Genomic DNA, 18,879 nt, shown 5'->3' on the forward strand with positions numbered 1-18,879 from the left:
GATAGGCCCTGGATGCTTCCCAAGGGCCACGTGGTGTGAGGCAACAGAAAGAGGAGTGAGCCCCAGACCAGATGCCCCTCCGCAGTGCCTTATGCAACTTCTATAGCCAGACCAGAGTCGGGAGGTCCTGCTAATTGATGGGGACACCTGACTTGTACCAGATACTTCGTACTGCATACTTTCAAGGGTGGCCAAAATTTGGAGCCAAAATAAAAATGAAGTGTAAAATAAAGTTGTTTCTTGCACAGCCGAGCTCATGACAATAGGATGAGGTTATGAAGATGAGGAGGAAAAATCCCACACTGGGTATGTGCTATGAATGGGAATAACCAGGAGAGAGGAAAAGGTGATGAGACACAAAACACAAAGGCAGTGGCTGAACCCACCCTCAAATCATCGTCCTCACGCCTACGGTCCCTCATGTCTGAAAACCAATGTCACCTCCAACTCTGACTTTTTTCTCACTAACTGAGCAACCCTGGTCTCTTTTCACCTCAGTTTCCTTATCTGTAGATGGGGTATTATAATAGTTCCTAGTCTAATTTGTTTTATGTTACAATGAAGTGAGGTATAAAAGTTGCTTCTAAAAATATAAATTGCTATAGAGATGTTAGGAGTATTTGCTATTCTTCCTACATAAATAAAGACTTCTGTATATGCAAAGGACTATTTTTGCACATGGGGAGCTACCTGAGTCACATTTGTGGACACATGCCCAGAAATACAGTTGTAGTTTCAGGAATCTAACCCTAACTTGATTGCTCAATCAGGATCCTTTCCACAAATACATACGTGAGCGAGAGGATCTAGGTAGGATGTGTAAGAAAGTATTCAGAGCATGTTGGCACTTAGATTTATTTCAAGAAGTTAAAGAGAAAGAAATAGATGTATTTCCATTTTATGTGTCTGTTTCTAAAATTGACTTGATCAGCACTTAGGTTACATATATATAAATGCTGGTGACTTTATGTTTCCTGAAACAGACCCTCAGAAAGACCACTGACCATTTGAGGTCATTTTAGGTCAACTTTGCACATCTGTTAAAAGGCGGTATTTTTACCGTTCCTACTTCTCTGAGACACTGAGTTTTCATGAGAATCAGGACAACAACGGTCGCCCAGGTCAGCAGACCCAGGGGAGTAAACCCGGCTGTGTGTCCTCCCCTGTTTTCTCACTGCCATGCTCTGTGTCTCCGTGAGGGATGCTGTTCTTGGTTGGCAGGCTGCTGGGAATACAAGACAATTGCTGCCTCTGAGTGAAGAGCACAGTTTTCTCGGGTTTGAGGTTTATACTTAGGGTACGATGGCAACATTCTGGATAAAAGATATGCTCAGTATGCAAATTCTCATCACTGCCATTACAAGGCAGTTAGATTTTAACACATTAAAGGGGTATTTTGTAATTATACTGAACATATTTATGTTTACTACATTTTCCTGTCTCAATTTTAATTTAAGCAGACCCATTTTTCCATGTGAAATCTACTTGTGTTGAACAATTTAGGAATAGAGAATGCCTCTCTTTATGTTCAGGTGATGTTAAAAAAGTTTTGTGCGTGTGTGGGTTTTTTTTTTTCCTGTCTTTACACCATGTGGAAACAGAAAAATGCAATAATCTGCAAGCAGAGTAGGCCAATACTTTCTATTTCTGTGGTGTCATATAGTTTCCCCTTCTCTCATTAAGATGCTCTATGTATTTTCTTTTTCGCCTGAAGAATATTTTATAAATAGTGCCTTACTAATTACCCAAATTCAAATGGACTGTACAGAGTATAAATGAGGACAAGGATAGTTCAAACCGTAACTAGAAAACCAGTTTTCTGCTCAGTGAGATCAACTGGAAACATGATTCTAGAGAACAGAACTATTTTATTGCCTTTCTAGAATGTTCGACTCAATCTCCTTCCCACTGAAAGCTGGGGCTTGGTTTTCCATCTACAGAGTACAGGGCTGGATGAAATCTCTGCTTCCTGCCAATTGTGAGGTGATGGTTTTAGGCTGTGTTTTGTTTGTACAGGAGTATAAATTATCCGTATATTTATGAAGAGACTGTGCATCAAACAGTATGATGTTCTGACACTCCTCTGAACTCAGAGCACCCTATTCATCCCATTCATCAGGCAATTAACGGATCCCATGTTGTAGAAGGCTTTTCTTCTAGTTTCGTGTGTCTTGTGGTTTGATTCCTATATCCTTAAACATTTCCTGTTTGCATATATGGTTTCCATCTGCATGAATAGTCTGGGTGTGTCTTCCTCATCTATCTCTCAATACCTTAGCCTTGGTATAAAGCAGGTAAGTGTACACTGAACTACTTTGCTCACCTGGCCTGGCTGTTGGAAGGGAAGAGGAAGCTTCGTGACAACTGCCTACCTGTGAGCATGCCTTCGTGCACCACACAGCTTCCATCAATCAGAGCAGCATCGCATGGCAATGAAAGTCTTCCTGGAAGAATAAGAATATCTCCGGGAACCAAGAGACGGGACTCTAGCTCCTGCAAACTTATACAATGGCAAAGTTCACATGACTAGCTGAACTTTTCCTGTTTATACTTAACAATAAAAACAACTGAGAGCTCTTATCAACTTGTTGGCCAAGAACTACCCTTGCATGCTCACCTGCTCCAGCCCCTTTCCACTCAGCTGCGGATTCCCAGAGAACCAGGATTAGGGAATTGATACCCGGGCCATGGCGAAGGATTTGCTCAGCAACAAGCGTCCCATCTTGATCTCAGTGCCTGAGACAGCGCTCTGCCCACCGAAGGCACTCGGTGGCCTTGGTCAATGAAGGAATGCCCCTTTGCTGCTCCTTTACTCTCTGTGGTTGGGTTCCTGACGGTCCTCCCCATTCCCCCCACACCCCGTAGCACAATCTGTTCTTGGATTGGGGCCTATGTAAATACTCCAGACCAACTTCTGCTGCCCAGGAGTGCAGCTACTCCTTGCTGAGAGTCATGGCCACCCCAGCCCAGGCTAACTCAGAGCCAATGCCAAATGTCCAGCCAGCCATCTATAAGCCTCATGCAGGCCTGGGCTCCAGATAAGAGATTGAAATATATGATGCAAGGTCTGTTTGGGATGGTTAGTAGGGGAAATCACAAAGCCTTAAGAAGGCTTACCCAGTAACATTCCAGTAAGTGAAATATGGAGGACAGAAGGAATTTGAAATAAATCAGACATTGGACAGAAATGGTTCAATCAGGGCTGGGACCAGGGTGAGGCATGCCAGGTACGTAGGGTACAGAATTCAACGAGGGGCTCACTCCGGCTCCCGCAGGTACAGGCCAGCATTCTCATGACCTTGCCTCCTTAAAGTTTGCATCTATGATGCCTTGTTTACCTCACCTTAGCTCCAGTCCTCAGTTTAATGAGAAAACCCTTTTTCTCCTTGACCAATAAAACAAATGAGACTGACTCCACTCTGAATACCAGGATGCTGACGATGGCAGAACCCATCACTTACCTTTGCCTTTTTGCAATAATTGTAACCTGGACTTCGTTGTGATCCTTCACGAGGTTGTGCAGCTTAACTGATGGCTACAAATTCAAAGTCAGTGTTTAAATATCTAATATTGCCATATCTGGAAAACCACCTGATCTGAATACAGTAAATGCTGAAGCTACTGTCACAGCCAAACTGACTCTGGGGAAAGACTCAAGTCTACTTTCCATGCTCCCGTTCCCCCGCCTCAAGGCTTACTTCACTCAACTCCCTACTTACAGCAGCAAATATGCTCATTAGTTTAATGCTATTTCAATCCCAAGAAAGATGATGCACAGTCACTGCCACATGGACTCAAGCCAAGGAACCGAGACTTCCTTTCTTGAGGATGCATGATTAGACGGAAGAAAAGCAACGAGACCACTCCCGTTCTCTGTGCCTCTGTTGCCCTGTCCGTAGAAAGCAAAGCTGAGTATGAACTGGAAGTGGCTTTCCACTGTAAGAGCCTGTGAATATTTAGGTTGTATTTTGATCGTAAGTGGAACAACCATTGCCTCCTTTATGAACTGGTGGGTTTTCACATTGGATAATTCTGCAGCCTAGAGTCATGCTGCTCCGTTTGGAATCCTGGTGCTACCACTTATGAGTTATTTAGCCTGTATAACTCCCTTTTCCTCATCCAAAGGTGGAGATAATAGCAGTATCTTTTTTTTTTTTTTTTTGCAGTACGTGGGCCTCTCACCGCTGTGGCCTCTCCCATTGCAGAGCACAGGCTCTGGACGCACAGGCTCAGTGGCCATGGCTCACGGGCCCAGCCGCTCCATGGCATGTGGGATCTTCCCGGACCAGGGCACGAGCCCGTGTCCCCTGCATCGGCAGGCGGACTCTCAACCACTGCGCCACCAGGGAAGCCCCAGCAGTATCTATTTTGTACGGTTGTTTTAAGTTACTTAAGGCTTATCTTATTTTACTTAACCCTTTGGATAGTATTCATTACTATAGTAAGAGCTCAGTGAGTGTCGATGATTAATAAGAAAGTTGTTGTTAAAAAACAAAACAAAACAGTTGTCTGAGTACATCAGCTGGAAAAATTCACTTGAGGTGGAATTCACTGAGATAGGACCCTGACAAAGCAGAGGAAATGGAAGCACCCTGGAGAGGTGGAGGAAGCATCTGCTAGAATGATTTAGGGGACAGGAAAACAGAGGTGAGAAGGGATGTGGTCCACAGAGTTCTCTAAACTGACTGTCAGGGGCGCCACGAGCCAGAGGGAGTACAGTGCTGGACCAGCCGAGGCATCCCTGGAAAGCACTGCCCCTCTCTGCATGGATGTCAGTTACTCAGATAATTCTAAGTAGAAGAGGTCTGAATACTGTCAACATGGTTAGACACAGCTTAACATAATTCAAATGTAAAACTTCTTTTTAGATGTTAAATTATTTTTATCTGTTTTGTTGATGATGTCTAATGTTATACATCTCACCAGGCTTAGACAAGCATTCCACACAGTTACGCATCTTTCCTCTCGAGAGAACACAATGAGTTCAGTGTTAATATTTATATAGAACTATTTATTATTTACTTCAGTTTTGCATGAAAAGCTAAACATCAATTATTTGGACCAGCTGAGTGGAAGAAGTGATATTGGGCACGTATTCATTGCCCTAACTTGACTCCTTGAGGCTCGCCTGTTGGGGCATTCATTTAAATGGTGGGTGACAGTGAGAAAGCGGTTTGGTAGCAACAGCACTGGATTCAGTCAGGATTCCTGTGTGGTCAGGCTTACCCACTAACTAGCCAGATACCCATACATAAGACATTTCACCTTATAAGTTAGCCGTTTCCTTTGTAAACAGACAACATTGAACTGGATTATTCTCAACTTCCCTTCAAGCTCTAAAATGACATGATTTATTTTGCATATCAGAGATTTATTCAAAACCCCCAAGGCTTCATAGAAGAAATACCCAGAGTATAACAAATGACTCAAATTATTATTTTTAAACAGTTTAGAACTTTATTCAGTCACCATGTGCCAGGTGCTATTTTAGGCACTTGGAATGTATGGCTTGATTTTTTTTTAATCCTCAAGATAATCCTATGATGAAAATGCTATATTACCTCCAAAGTACATATAGCAAAATAAAAACAAAAAAACAGGGGCTTGAAAATGTTAAAGTAACTTGCCCACAATCATTTTCTTACTAAGTATTAAAGTCAAAATAAAACCAGGTTCATCTGACTCTAAAGCCTTTTCTGTTGATGAATATGTTCTCTGAAAGTGCTTGAAAGCAGCTTTTGCCCTTTAAGAAGATAAACATCCTTCCTTACAAATTTCTTTAAGTTATTTTCTTGCTTAGCAAACTCTCTTAGTCAATGTCATACAATTTCAACTTAGCTTAAAAGGAAGATAACACATTTGGAAGTGGTGAAGTATGAGTTAATAGTGCTTGACTGTAATTCTCAAAACTCATGATGGCAGAAAGCTGGATTTGTTTATCAGACTTAGCATTCTGCGTAAACTGCCATGCTTCTGTGCCTCCACTCGAGCTATTCCCTGGGATGTTTACCCCTGTTTTCTACTAGCCAACTCCTTCTAATCCTTCACATAAAGCCCTGCTCAAATGTCATCTCCTCTCCATAAGTCCTTAACACCCCCAGGAAGAATTAATTGTACTGCTCACTGTGCTTCCGCCTGTATTAGTGTATAGATCCCATTCCATTAGAGCTATCTGTTTTCTTGTCAGGTCTCCCCTCTAAGTCAGGAGTTTCACGGATGAGACTATGTATTTATCTGTATCCCCTGTGATGTATCACGTAGCAGATCCTCAGCAAATATTTATTTAACTGAACTGAATTATTCTATTTCTCCCAGCAACACTACAGTAGGATAATATAAGCATCCTCTTTGAGCTAATGTACTCAGAAACTCTACAAACACAGGTTTCTATGACAACCAACCAGCTAGGAGAAAGCCAGCTCTGTGATGCTTGCCATGATTTCGAAGCTCGCTGCCTGATTTTCATTAGGCCCCCTCTGCTTTCTCCAGTCCCTGTTCGGTGGGACCAGGATCCGTTTCCAAGGCTAATTTGCATACTGTTATTATTTGGTATCTGTTGCTGTGTGTCCTTGTGTTTGCTCTGGCTGGATTTCCTCCAGAGATGAGTAATGAGGGCATTAACTCAGGTGTCTCTTGAGACCAGCTCAGTCCTGAATGAGGCCAGATACTCTCCGCGCTATTGCCAGCAGCCGCCCGTGGAGCCAGTACCGTTCAATGGAAATGCAATTGAGCGCCAAGGTTTGCACTCATACCTGCACCAAATGTGGCAGAAAGGGACTGCACTGCAACGGGGTGCTTCTTGGCTTAGGCAAGGTTAACCTCTCTGTGCGACATGAACTGGGGCTAGAGTAGACGCATGATAAGTGGGATAAGATGTCTTATCCCACTTCGGCCAACACTTCCCCTCCTGCAGTTCTCAAAAGCATGTATTTATTTAGCATGATTTGGAGATGGCAGTAGGTGCTCTTTCTTCCCTTCCTGCCAGCCCTCCTCCCCAAATCTGCTTTTTGTTATAAAATTATTGAAACCTCATCTACTGCCACAGGAAGCTCACAGGTTACTTTGAGATTTTGCTCAATGGCACAGCGACTTGACTTGGAGTCAGGAAACCTGGGACTAAGGTCTGCAGCTGCCGTTCCTGGGTGAGTGTGAGCAGGTCACTTTACATCCCTGATTGGCCCTGTCCCTCCCTCTCAGGTGATGGGAGGATATATCATATGTGTATCATTTCACAGCTTGCCAAGCCTTATACAAGCACATTCATTATAAATGTCAGAGTCCATTGCAAATTGTAGTGCTAAACAGATATTCATTGTTGAGGACTTTTGGTTTAAACTGCAAAGATACAGTTTCAGGAAACTGGCCCATTTTGCATAGTGTTACAAGATGCCTTGCAGGTTGGGTCAGATAAGGTTTTATTAACAAATGCTAACTGCTAATGGAATTAGTGTCATCATTTCAAAGAAGTCTTTTGCAATATTGCCATCAAGTCTGAAATTCTCGTGCCAGTCATTATTTTGAGTAAAGACATTCAGGGATTCTTTAAGGTGTAGAATCTGCATGTTTAAATTCCATTAAGGACTTTAAAATAAATATTAAGAAAATTACAAATAGAAAAAAAAGAATATCCAGTTTTGGAAGAGGAAAACTTTATAAGCAAAACAAGAAACCCAGAAGCCATAAAGAGAAAGAAACATATTTAACTAGACATATTTTATAAAGTTAGCAAAAGTCAAGGTCAAGAGAAAAAAGACTAAAAAATAAAACTTTTTCACCTATATGATGGATATAAACAGACAGTAAATAAAAATGCAAATCTCTTTTAGACAAAGGAAAGTGTGTGTCTAATCTCACTAGCAGTCAGGGAAATGTAAATTAAAACATCAATGAGATGCAATTAAAAAAAGTATTAGATTGAAATTTTTAAATGTCGAGTTATAACACCTAATGCTGGTGAGGATCTGGGAAAATGAATATTCTCATATGTTGCTGATAGGAGAATGAATTATTTCATTTGGGGAAAATAATATTACAGCATTTATTAATATCCAAAACATACATATCTTTTGATTCAGCAACCTGGTTTTGATTGTTTTGCTGAAAAAAGAGTTGCAAACACTAATATGTAAGGCTACCCTATATTGTAGTTATGTTTAATTCAACATATTTGTGGTGGCAAAAATTGGAGAAGAAACCCCTTATTTTCCATAAAGAGGAGAATATTTGAATAAATTATGGTATACTATGGAATATCACATCATTATTTTGAAACATGATTTAGAATTATTTGTTTATAATGGTGGATGGCCATTATATATATTGTAAAGTGAAAAATGCAAGTTCCAGATAAACACACAAAGGACAATTCTGTTTTGATAAAACAAATTAATAAATACCTAAATAAATCTCCATATAAACTTGTACTTCTGTGTATCTGATAGAGTAAAAAGAGTGAAAAATACGTTCAGCTGGTGATGACATGAATAAATAAATAAATAGATATATTTGGGATCTTTGTGCTTGAATTTGCCTTTGGTGTGTTCCTCTGTAACAACAGCTGTTAATTAAGCCTTTAGAATGCATAAAAATCACCTGTTATGAGACTGTTAAAAAGTGTAAATTCTTCTTATTCTGTAGATATTTTGATTTAATAGGTAAGAGTTTAGGAACTCAGGAATCTCAAGTAATTTTCTCACTGAAACATTGCCCTCTGGCCTATAGAATCAAACCTAACTTTTGCTACAACACTTCCCCTACTCCTCCACAGGAATGTCTAAATTTATTTGGGGTTTCCTTAAAGAAAGGTATACCTGAGTTCCAAGTGAAGACATGGGCATTGTAAAGGAATTTTAAAAGAGAGACTGAAATTTGTCATAAAGATACAGATGGATACTGTGTAGGACAGAGACAATATCTAAGTCAGGGGAAATAGGTGGAAACATGCTAGGGGAGCATAATGTATCAAACAGTAGCACCACATTTCCTTGGGACAAATTGACTGCAAGTAACAGAAACTTGTTAGGCTGCTTTAAGCAGAGGATGAGAATATATGAGGATGCAAGGATGTCTTAGGAAGGAACCGAAGGGTGGGAAGTACAGCCAAGTGTCCCAAGGAAGTTTCCTGAACAGGAACAGAAAACGCTGTGAGGAACAGGTGACTCTGTCTCTGCTGGACTGTGTATTGCTCACCTCTGTGTCTCACTGTGTATTTGGTTCACTCTTTTCCTCTCTTTCTCTGCAGAAGTTTTTTTTTTCTTTGCTTGTCCATACACAGGGATCAAGAGTGGTCACCCTGGTCCTAGCTATACGTCATTTTTCAGATCATTTTCCTAACAGAGTATGACCAGCAGCTTCAAGGCTTTATTCCAGGATCTCAGGCAAAAAGATACGTTGCCACCACGCCTGTTGACGGATTGGCTTCCACTGGTCGGGTGCCCCCTGTTCCAACTAGCTGTGCCAGTGGAAGGAGAAAGCCACATGGAACAAACCAGGTGTGGGCTGTCAGCTCTGGGCTCTGGGTACACCCAGTTTTCAGAGGAGAGGAGTAGTGGTGGAGCACTGCCCCAGAATATGTGTATTTCGTTCCATACTTGTCTGAGAATAGGAGGCTGGGAAGAGTAACCCAAGTTCCTGGGTCCAGCCCCCCAGTAAAGTCCATCTGTACTTCATGTTCTTGGGTTTCGTGAGCTACTGGTACATATTTATAATCCATATCCCTGTTGTGGTTAAGGGGGTTTAAACAGGTTTCTATTATTTGTCCACATCCTGACTGAATAGTCTATGCGGCTAGTTAGTCCAAAATTAATAGGGTCCTGTAGGAATTGACTCCAGTCTCCAAAACGTGCTCCCGCATGCCCAGTGGCCAGAAAGTTTCTTATTAGTGTTTTAAAGTTTCCAAGAGCCCTTTTTTCATGCCTTTTTGGTGGCCCTGGCAAAATGATAGAACCCTAAAAAGGTGGGACCTAAAGAGACAGAGTTTAACCTCCACTATTTACAGCTGAGGAAAGCGAGTCCAGGGAGGAGAAAAGAGATCCCAGAGCCACACAATAAATGAGTCAGTGGTGGTTAGAAGCCCTGTCCTGGGATGTTCCTGTGCTACTTTCTTGTTCAGGTTATCCCTCCTCCCTTCAATCTCTGTGCCTCCTTCCATCTTTCCATAATCTACTTTCCCCACTCCAAGAACAGTAATAAAAACAGCAACAGCCGTAACAGTAACAAAAGGTAACATTTGATGAGTGCCTACTAGGTACCAGGAACACAAGTAATTCAGATGCATTGTTTCATTTACTTTTCTTGACCATAACATTGAACACAAACACACATATCTTACAAATAAGGAAGGTGACCATTAAAGTGTCAAGTAACAAATAGTGTCAAGTAACACAAATAGGAGTAGTGAGCAGGGAATTTTAACTTGACTAGATAAGATCTCCCTGCCAAAGTCCTCGGAGCATTCTGTATTTTTCCTCAGAACCCTGAGATGGTTTGCAATGATATACTCAGGTGATTGTGTGTCTATGTATTCCCAATAGAGGGAAGCACATGGGAGAAGACCTGTATTCACTGAGGTTTGACATCAGCCAGAAAGCATACGAGTGGCTTGTAGGTATCAAATTAGATATTCTATTAAAACAAAGATTTCTCAAAACCCAGGAACTAGAAATTTGATATGGGGGCTTCACATTACATACCTCTATCAAATGACAAAGGTAAACGTTTGGGACACGATAATTTCTTTCCTATTGTGGCCGAGCAGAAAGTGCCAGATCTTTTATTGTCCTGGTGTTTATTTTCCTTCTTTTGTTCAAATGCTCAGAGTTCACTAGAAGGACAGTCACTCTGCCCCCTGACTTGGCAGCCAGACAGAAAGCAATTGCCACCGTCAGAGGCAGGTTACTGATCACTGGTAATATTTTTGTGACTTAAATTTGTTCATGAAGAAACGCACTAGGCACTCATTTTTTTAAAAAAAGAAAAAGCCAAGGGGGCTTCCCTGGTGGCGCAGTGGTTGGGAGTCCGCCTGCCGATGCAGGGGACGCGGGTTCGTGCCCCGGTCCGGGAAGATCCCACATGCCGCGGAGCGGCTGGGCCCGTGAGCCATGGCTGCTGAGCCTGCGCGTCCGGAGCCTGTGCTCTGCAACGGGAGAGGCCACAACAGTGAGACGCCCGCGTACCGCCAAAAAAAAAAAAGAAAAAGTCAAAAAAACAAAACACATAAATAAATAAAACAAAGCCCTTCTAGTCCTCACTCTCTAGCTCAAAGTGTCTCCACTGACTTAACTTTTCATTTTTAGGTCCCGTTTTCTAACTCTTTAAATATATATTGCGTTTCTTTCATTTCTCATCAAACACTTCATAGCTCAAAATTTGTAGCATCTAAAACCAGACAAAAAGCCAACCTTAGATCTAATATTTGCTGAGTGACTGAAACAGAGTAAAAATAAAAGATCTCTTGCAGTTGGGCTTGTTTAAAGCCTCCATGTCTGCCTTACTGACATGGGCCCAGACTTTACTCTGCTGATGGCTAGAATTCAGCTCTCCTCTCACACGTAGGTTTGGCTTTCTTCCCCAGCTATGTGCTACCTTGGAAAGTGCTTTCTGCTAAGGAAATATTGCACGTGCAATAGAATTTCATTTATGAGGAGCCAGAAGTCCTGACTCTGTCACAAACCCACTTTATGACCTGAACAAGCTCCCTTGTTTGTTTCCCCTGGAAATCTTAGTTTCCTCTTCTCTAGATGAAAGATGAAGTTTGAGAAAACTAGGTGATTTCAACAGTTCAATAAGGTTGACAGGTGGATACAAGTACCATTGTTCCCTGTGTCTAAAAAGCCAATTTCACAGTCAAGTTTTCAAAAATATACAACAAATACAGTGAGACACCCTTTGGATGTTGCCTCATAATTTAGCCTGATGCATTTTTTTTTTTTTAAAGAAGATGTTGGGGGTAGGAGTTTATTAATTAATTAATTTATTTTGGCTGTGTTGGGTCTTCGTTTCTGTGCGAGGGCTTTCTCTAGTTGTGGCAAGCGGGGGCCACTCTTTATCGCGGTGCGCGGGCCTCTCACTGTCGCAGCCTTTCTTGTTGCAGAGCACAGGCTCCAGACGTGCAGGCTCAGTAGTTGTGGCTCACAGGCCTAGTTGCTCCGCGGCATGTGGGATCTTCCCAGACCAGGGCTCGAACCCGTGTCCCCTGCATTGGCAGGCAGATTCTCAACCACTCTGCCACCAGGGAGGCCCTAGCCTGATGCATCTTAAGCAAAGTAGTAGAACATTTTCTAGAAAGATGCTGTGGGAAAATGAGATTCAGAAGGGCTGTGGTAAGTAATATTCAGCTAGATTCCACTTCTGAATGTGTTGCTATACCATTTATAAGACTGATTTTCTTTAAAAGGAGGATTTTAAATGGCTGTAAGATGAACAGCGATAGTAAGAGAGACGGACAGGTACTATGCTGTCATCATTAATCCATCACTGTTTTCTTTCCCACCATGCTCAGACACAGCCTCAGAGTCCTTCTAAACATTGTATTCAGTGCAGCCATCAGTTGATAATAAGAGTTTGCATGTTTAAATCTACCTAGCATTCCTGAAGCCCTCCTCCTGAGGTCCCGTATTTAGTAAGTCCTTGCTTTTCCTTTTGTTATGACTTACGTTTAACAAAGCAACTCTTTGCTCTCAGTGGAAAGGCCATAGGTTTGGCTTCTTGTGCAGCTAGAAGCTAAATAGAATCCAGCTACGATTTCTGTTCTTACCTGTCGCAAATCGTACACACTTAAGACAATGGAGAGAACAGATGATGATGGCCACTGAGTATTCGATGTAACCCTGAGACAGCCACAAAGTGAGGGTAAAGGCTTGAAACACGTAGCATAGATTTAAAACCTATGAAGGTATGAAAAGAGCATCTGGGTCACTTGCATGGACCATAGCGGCAGTCAAGATGATGTCATTTCTTTATATAATTTTTTCTTCCATTTTTACAACATACAACAATAGAATTCACTTAGAACTCTGTTAATTTCAGTAGAGACAATGTCAAGCACATAAAATGTGATATAGTAGAAGCAAATTTATTTTAAGCACTCAGAGCCATGCCCACAAATTGATCATTCTTATTTATTTTGAATTTTCAAAAATATTTGACCAATAACAAAATCTAACATTTTACCTTTTTAAACAGATGTACCCACAATGGAGAAGACACATGATTCAGACTCTTTTAAAAACAAACTTCAATTTTGAACTTTTTATTGCAGGTTTCTTTTTCATGTAATCACATGCTGCCAATGTAGTCAAGTTGTACAATGAAAATTAAAGATTCCACTTTTATCCAGGTCATTCATTTACAAATAACATACTCTCATGTCACAGGTCTTAGTAAGATCCTCTGAGAGTCAGTCAAGTCAGCATGGACCTTCCCTTGAACAAAGAGGGAAGGTCTTACCCAGGGAAGGGAAACGTCTTATCCAAAGATGCAGTGAAAATCATGGGCAGAATTTGTCACCAGCCCCAAAGATGGTCATCCATGCAGGTATTTTTGGTCTCTTAATAACATCTTCAACTTTATAAATTCCCTCAACTGTCCCCATTTTGGTCTTGCTGACTTCACTATTAATAATAATAGCAGAGAGGGCAAACCCCAGGGAGCTAGAGAAGGTCACATGACCTACACACAGCTTGAATAAAGAGTCCATCTGAGCAAAGCAAGGATTCTTTTCTTGATGACGTGCTCTTTATAATTATTATGAATTAGATGAAATAGTACCTAAAACCACTGCCGCTTTTTCTTACCTCTACTTTCTATAATTCTCTAATATATTCAATAAACTTCTACCTTAGTCCTAAAAATGAACTGACATCTGGTTAATAAGTTAATAGGATATATCTTAAAAGTTTCTTAAACTCTTGGATATATTTTGTACATTAAAGAAGCTTGTGTTCCTTAATGTTTTTATAATTTCCGTTGCAACATGTTTTCTTACAAATTATAGCTCTTCTGTCTGCTTGGCATAAAATGCTTTAATTGTATATTACACATTTGAGATAATATGATTTCGAGTTTGTATAAACTCAGTAGAAAATTGGTTAAATACTTCTTGTAGAAGAAACAACACCATTTAATTTAGTTCCCTTATTCAATATTCTTTTGAAACCAAATGTGAAGACATAGTTTTACTTTTTTTTTCTACTAAAGGCCTAATTCATAAGTGCCAGAAAATATTAACACTCTTTTCAAAATAGACTAAATTGACACTTGAAAGAGTCTTTGGTAATTTGAAAATGTACTTGAATAAGAAGTTTAAAAAGCATCCTGCTTTTTTAATAGTAAGAGAGATCGTGCATATGTGGAGGCATGGGGTATGGGGGAAATCTCAATGCCTTCCAATCAATTTTGCTGTGAACCTAAGACTGCTCTAAAAAAAGTCTAATAAAAAATTTATTTTAAAAAATGGTCACGTTAAAAACCCGAATGACCATCTTTGTGGATTAGAAATAGACTAGAAACATGCAGCACTGAGTGGGGACTGATTGATCAGTCTGTTGGTTTTCATACAAGGACAGGAGATCAATGACTAGGAGCTCAATGTTAGGAGGAATAAGCGTCCCACAAGTGGCAGGGGACAAAACCAGCCTTGCCCCAGAGCAGAGGTTGAGAAAAGTCACAACCAGCAAGGATTCACCAGCAGAGGGAGGAATAGGAGAGACAAGTTGGTGATGCAGCTGTGAACTTGGCCAAGCCCCAACCTAGCTCGGGGCCTGCATCGAACAGATCCCCAAGGGACAGAACACAAACCTCCAACACAGGCCCTAGTTCTGAACTGGGGACACATGGGGACTAATAAGAACCACCAAAAAGGGAGAGTGAGCACAGAGAGGAAGAGAAATGGAAGAAGGGAAAGTCCCACCCAAGCTGAGCTTACCGAAAGCAATAACTTCGAAGCATACAGAGAAAATATTCTAAAACAAACCAACAAAAACACCAACCAAGGAAGAAGTCACTCTCAAGAAAATGAATATAATAGAGTGATAGAACAGTATGAAAAAGACCAAAATAATCCTTTCTCAATCCTCAAAGAGATCATGAAATAATAACAACCCTCCCCACTCCCCCCACCCATCACAACCACCATAAAACACTGAAACGAACAAACAGGAGAGTATGAAACGGGAATCTGTCCCTCACACTGGGAAGGGATTTGAATTTAAAACAAGTAGTTATTGAAAAGGGCCAGTTAGAATTCCTAGTATAAAATATATATATTTATTGAAATAATAATAAAAAAGAAAACCTCAATAGACAGGAAACACATAAACTAAAGTCACCGGGAATAACAAAATAAGTTGCACAAAACACGGACTTTTGTCTACATCGATTTCTCTGAGTACTAGAAAGAAAAAGGAAAAAACAGGAGTTTATTTTCAAAAATAAACGAAAACAGTTACCTGTTTAACAAGCAGCTTCCACGTGGGTTGGAGTTCAACCTCAATGGCATTTGACCCCCACACTAATCTTCTGTAGGAGATTGATCATCTATTAGTGTCACAGCTACATGCTCATATTAATAAGTGAGTACAGACCACTCTAAGCAGGAGTCCCTTCTCTACCCTTTAGGGACTTTTTGTCTTCAATCAAAAATTAACGTGCCAATCTCAAAATACTAATATATTTTTAAATGAAAGTTAGTACATGATGGATAAAGTTGTTTTTCTGGTTAAAATATATCTTAAGTACAGTACAACTCAAGAATCAAAATGAAATTAGGCATTTTGAGTTTTTTTTAAAAAATAATTTGATTATATTCTAAGAGCAGCTAAAAAGACACAGATACGAAGATATTCCTAGAATTCTCAGGCATTCTAGACTGCCCTTGATGTTGGAGATCATGTCTATCTTACCTTGGTATCTCCAACACCTAGGACAGGTCCTTAGCATATGAACTCAATGAATACATGAAGGAATGAGCCAATGAAGTGCAAGATGGTATATGGTCCTCACGGCTAACAACTTGTAAATCCACACATATGTACATTACAATAAGAAGCCCTCAGGGAGGGATAAATTAAGAGGTTGGGATTAACATATGCACACTATTAACATATGCACACTATTATATATAAAATAGAAAATCAGTGAGGATCTATTGTATAGCACAGGGAACTCTACTCAATACTCTGTAATAACCTATATGGGAAAAGAATCTGAAAAAGAATAGATATATGTACATGTATAACTAAATCACTTTGCTGTATGCCTGAAACTAACACAACATTGTACATAAACTATACTCCAATATAAAATAAAAATTTAAAAAAAGAAGCCTTCGTGTTTGCATAGCAATTTACAATTTACAAAGTTCTTACAAAAGATTCTCTCATTTGATCATCACAATAGTCCAAAAGATGTGGTACATGTATACAATGGAATATTACTCAGCCATTAAAAAAGAATGAAATAATGCCATTTGCAGCAACATGCATGGACCTCCATGAGACCTGAGAGTCCTGTCTCACTGACTTGAAGTCCTCAGAATGTCCGCCAAATAAACATAATTCTCAACTTTTAGGTTGTGCGTTCTTTTTTCAGTTGACAGCCATGTTTGAATCACAGACAGGCATGCCCCTTGCTACTTCATCTATTCCACTGTCTCTTGCCAAAAAGTATTGCATGTTTAGGGAATTGTGTACTCATCTCAATCTCAGCACAGGCCAAGCAGAATTTTCAGGGACAGTGACCAATGGCTGAGCAACCGGAAGGAATATGAGGTTTGAAGCTGGGTCACATGAGCAAAGTTCCAAGGAACAAAGGAGATGACATGCCCTGACTTTAGAAATCTGACGAGCTGGCAGGGGAAAAAGAAGCCCTAGAATTATTCCAGGTGGCCTCACAAAACTAAATAGTCAGAATGAAATTAAGTAGACTTGCCTAATATTCAGAACCATTCATTAGGGGCATAATTGCTTCGGACGTAGAAGGTCCCTCTCCAAAGAGATGGAAGGATTTCTTAACAGGGGAAGTTATGAAGGGCATCTCTGCACTGGCTAGGAGCTGTGCTTGAGGGAGCACTGAGGTTTCTTGCAACCATGAGATATTAGTAAACCTGCTGGAAGGTATTTCTGAAAAACCAAGCATGAATGACTAGGAATATTTTCTTTGGCGATGGTCTCTATCTCTTTTCAATGTGATGATTTGTTCATTCATTCATCCATTTATCAATTTGTTCACCAAATAATTGTTGAGAATATGTTTTTTGCTAGGCCCTTTCGGCTCCAGATGGTGAAGACTAGGCTGGGGGTCCTCAAAGAGGCAGGAGGAGCATGTCAGAATCACTGGTGAGCATCTTCAAACTGCATGTGACGGCTCGGCTTCCATTCTGATAAGCCACCCATAGAGTCCTTGGCAGGGAGGGAGGCCTGTAGTTTTCCAAACAGTTAAGACTAAGCCTGAGGATTCTGGCATGACCCATTTCTATGAAATGTGGAAATTTTAGGGAGCGGGTTTATTAGAGTTTGAAAAAAGTTCCCAGGTGATTTTGCTGGCTAATCCCTCACTCCCCTAACATACCCACTTTCTAAAGGAAGGGAGAGCTAAGAAATTCACAGATGCATAGAAACGGTACCCAATTTCTGGGATTTGGGTATGGTTGTAGAGTATAACATGTATGTTGGTCTTAGAGCCTTCCCATTAAAAAATAATAATAATAACAAGATAGGCATGTTTTGAGAAACTGCTTTTGGGGGAAACATTCCCTATTTTAGCAGTACTTGAACCTGCTTCTATACTTTATAATTTGTACAGAGAGGATCCGTTTTACAAATGACAAAATGATTTTCTTTTTTCACATTAGTTCTTATCTGTGACCTGTCTATTTCATTTCCTAAAGCACATTTTCAGATAACCTCAAGTTCTTGCAGGGTTTCAAGCCCTATATGTGAGCTAAGTGAGATGCTTCTCATCAGATTTTGGGGAAAGTGCCTGGAGCATTCCCAGGCATGAAGATCCAGAAAGCAGAGGACCAGGAGGGCATCTTGGGGTAGGTGGGGATGGAGAAATCCCAGGATCTCCAGAGAGACCCAGGACTTAGGCTTACTCGCGCTGCCATAAGGTTTTGCTCTGAAACAAGGCCTTAGAGTTAAGTGATTTTATACTTTGAGTGGATTCAGAGCCATAGAACCATGGGTTATATTTTTACATAAATTATTGACTTCTAACCAAACGCTAAGATTTGAGACAATCTCATTGGATTCCAGAAGAATGAGTAAAGCCTGTCTCTTCTACTCCAACCAAACCTTCCTTGTTCTTTTCTCAAAGAACTGATCTGATGGGTGAGTATCTATATGTGGGCTGTATTCTAAGGATGGAGCTTTCCAAGGGGAAAAGGTCATGGTCTATAGGCACAATTTCTTTTCTGACGTTTGCTTCCCACAAGACCTGACGAGTAAGAGAAAAGGGTTTCGTAGCAGCCCTAAATCTCTTTCTCTCTCCCCCGCCTTCCTCTTGCTTCTTTTCTCTCTCTCTTCTCCTGGAACAGCTTCCACCAGCTTGGAGCTGAAGCGTTGATGGCAAATCCACCCTCTTTTGCTGCTGTCACTCAGATTTCTTTCCTCTGGTACTAACAGGCATGCCTTTTTTCTCAGTGGCGTGACAAGTGTTGAGAATTAAGTTTGGTCCTGCAGAATCACCAAGCCAATTATGAGTATCACTTTCACAGCTCCACATTCAGCAATGTCACACTGAAATCAGCCATGGTTGGAGTATTCCCATTAGAGACATTAGCAAACCTTAGCCACCAAAATTTTTTTCTTCTGGAGTTCTGGGTTACCAACAAGGCAATTGGTCTGGAGCTAACCCCTGATTAGGACGTGCCTAGATCTCTAC

General features: G+C 40.7%; 1 protein-coding gene across 1 annotated transcript in view; it reads right to left on the minus strand.

Moving 5' to 3' along the window:
* Positions 1 to 18,879, minus strand: part of ATP13A5 (ATPase 13A5) — a 103,889-nt gene that overhangs the window by 65,533 nt on the left and 19,477 nt on the right. Inside the window, 5 exon segments of the mRNA XM_060149033.1 lie at positions 2,324 to 2,500; positions 3,462 to 3,535; positions 12,755 to 12,797; positions 12,799 to 12,884; positions 15,447 to 15,516. Of these exon segments, the coding sequence (XP_060005016.1) occupies positions 2,324 to 2,500; positions 3,462 to 3,535; positions 12,755 to 12,797; positions 12,799 to 12,884; positions 15,447 to 15,516 (450 nt within the window).

This window comes from Lagenorhynchus albirostris, chromosome 5 (assembly GCF_949774975.1).
Source record: "Lagenorhynchus albirostris chromosome 5, mLagAlb1.1, whole genome shotgun sequence".
Lineage (NCBI taxonomy): Eukaryota > Metazoa > Chordata > Mammalia > Artiodactyla > Delphinidae > Lagenorhynchus > Lagenorhynchus albirostris.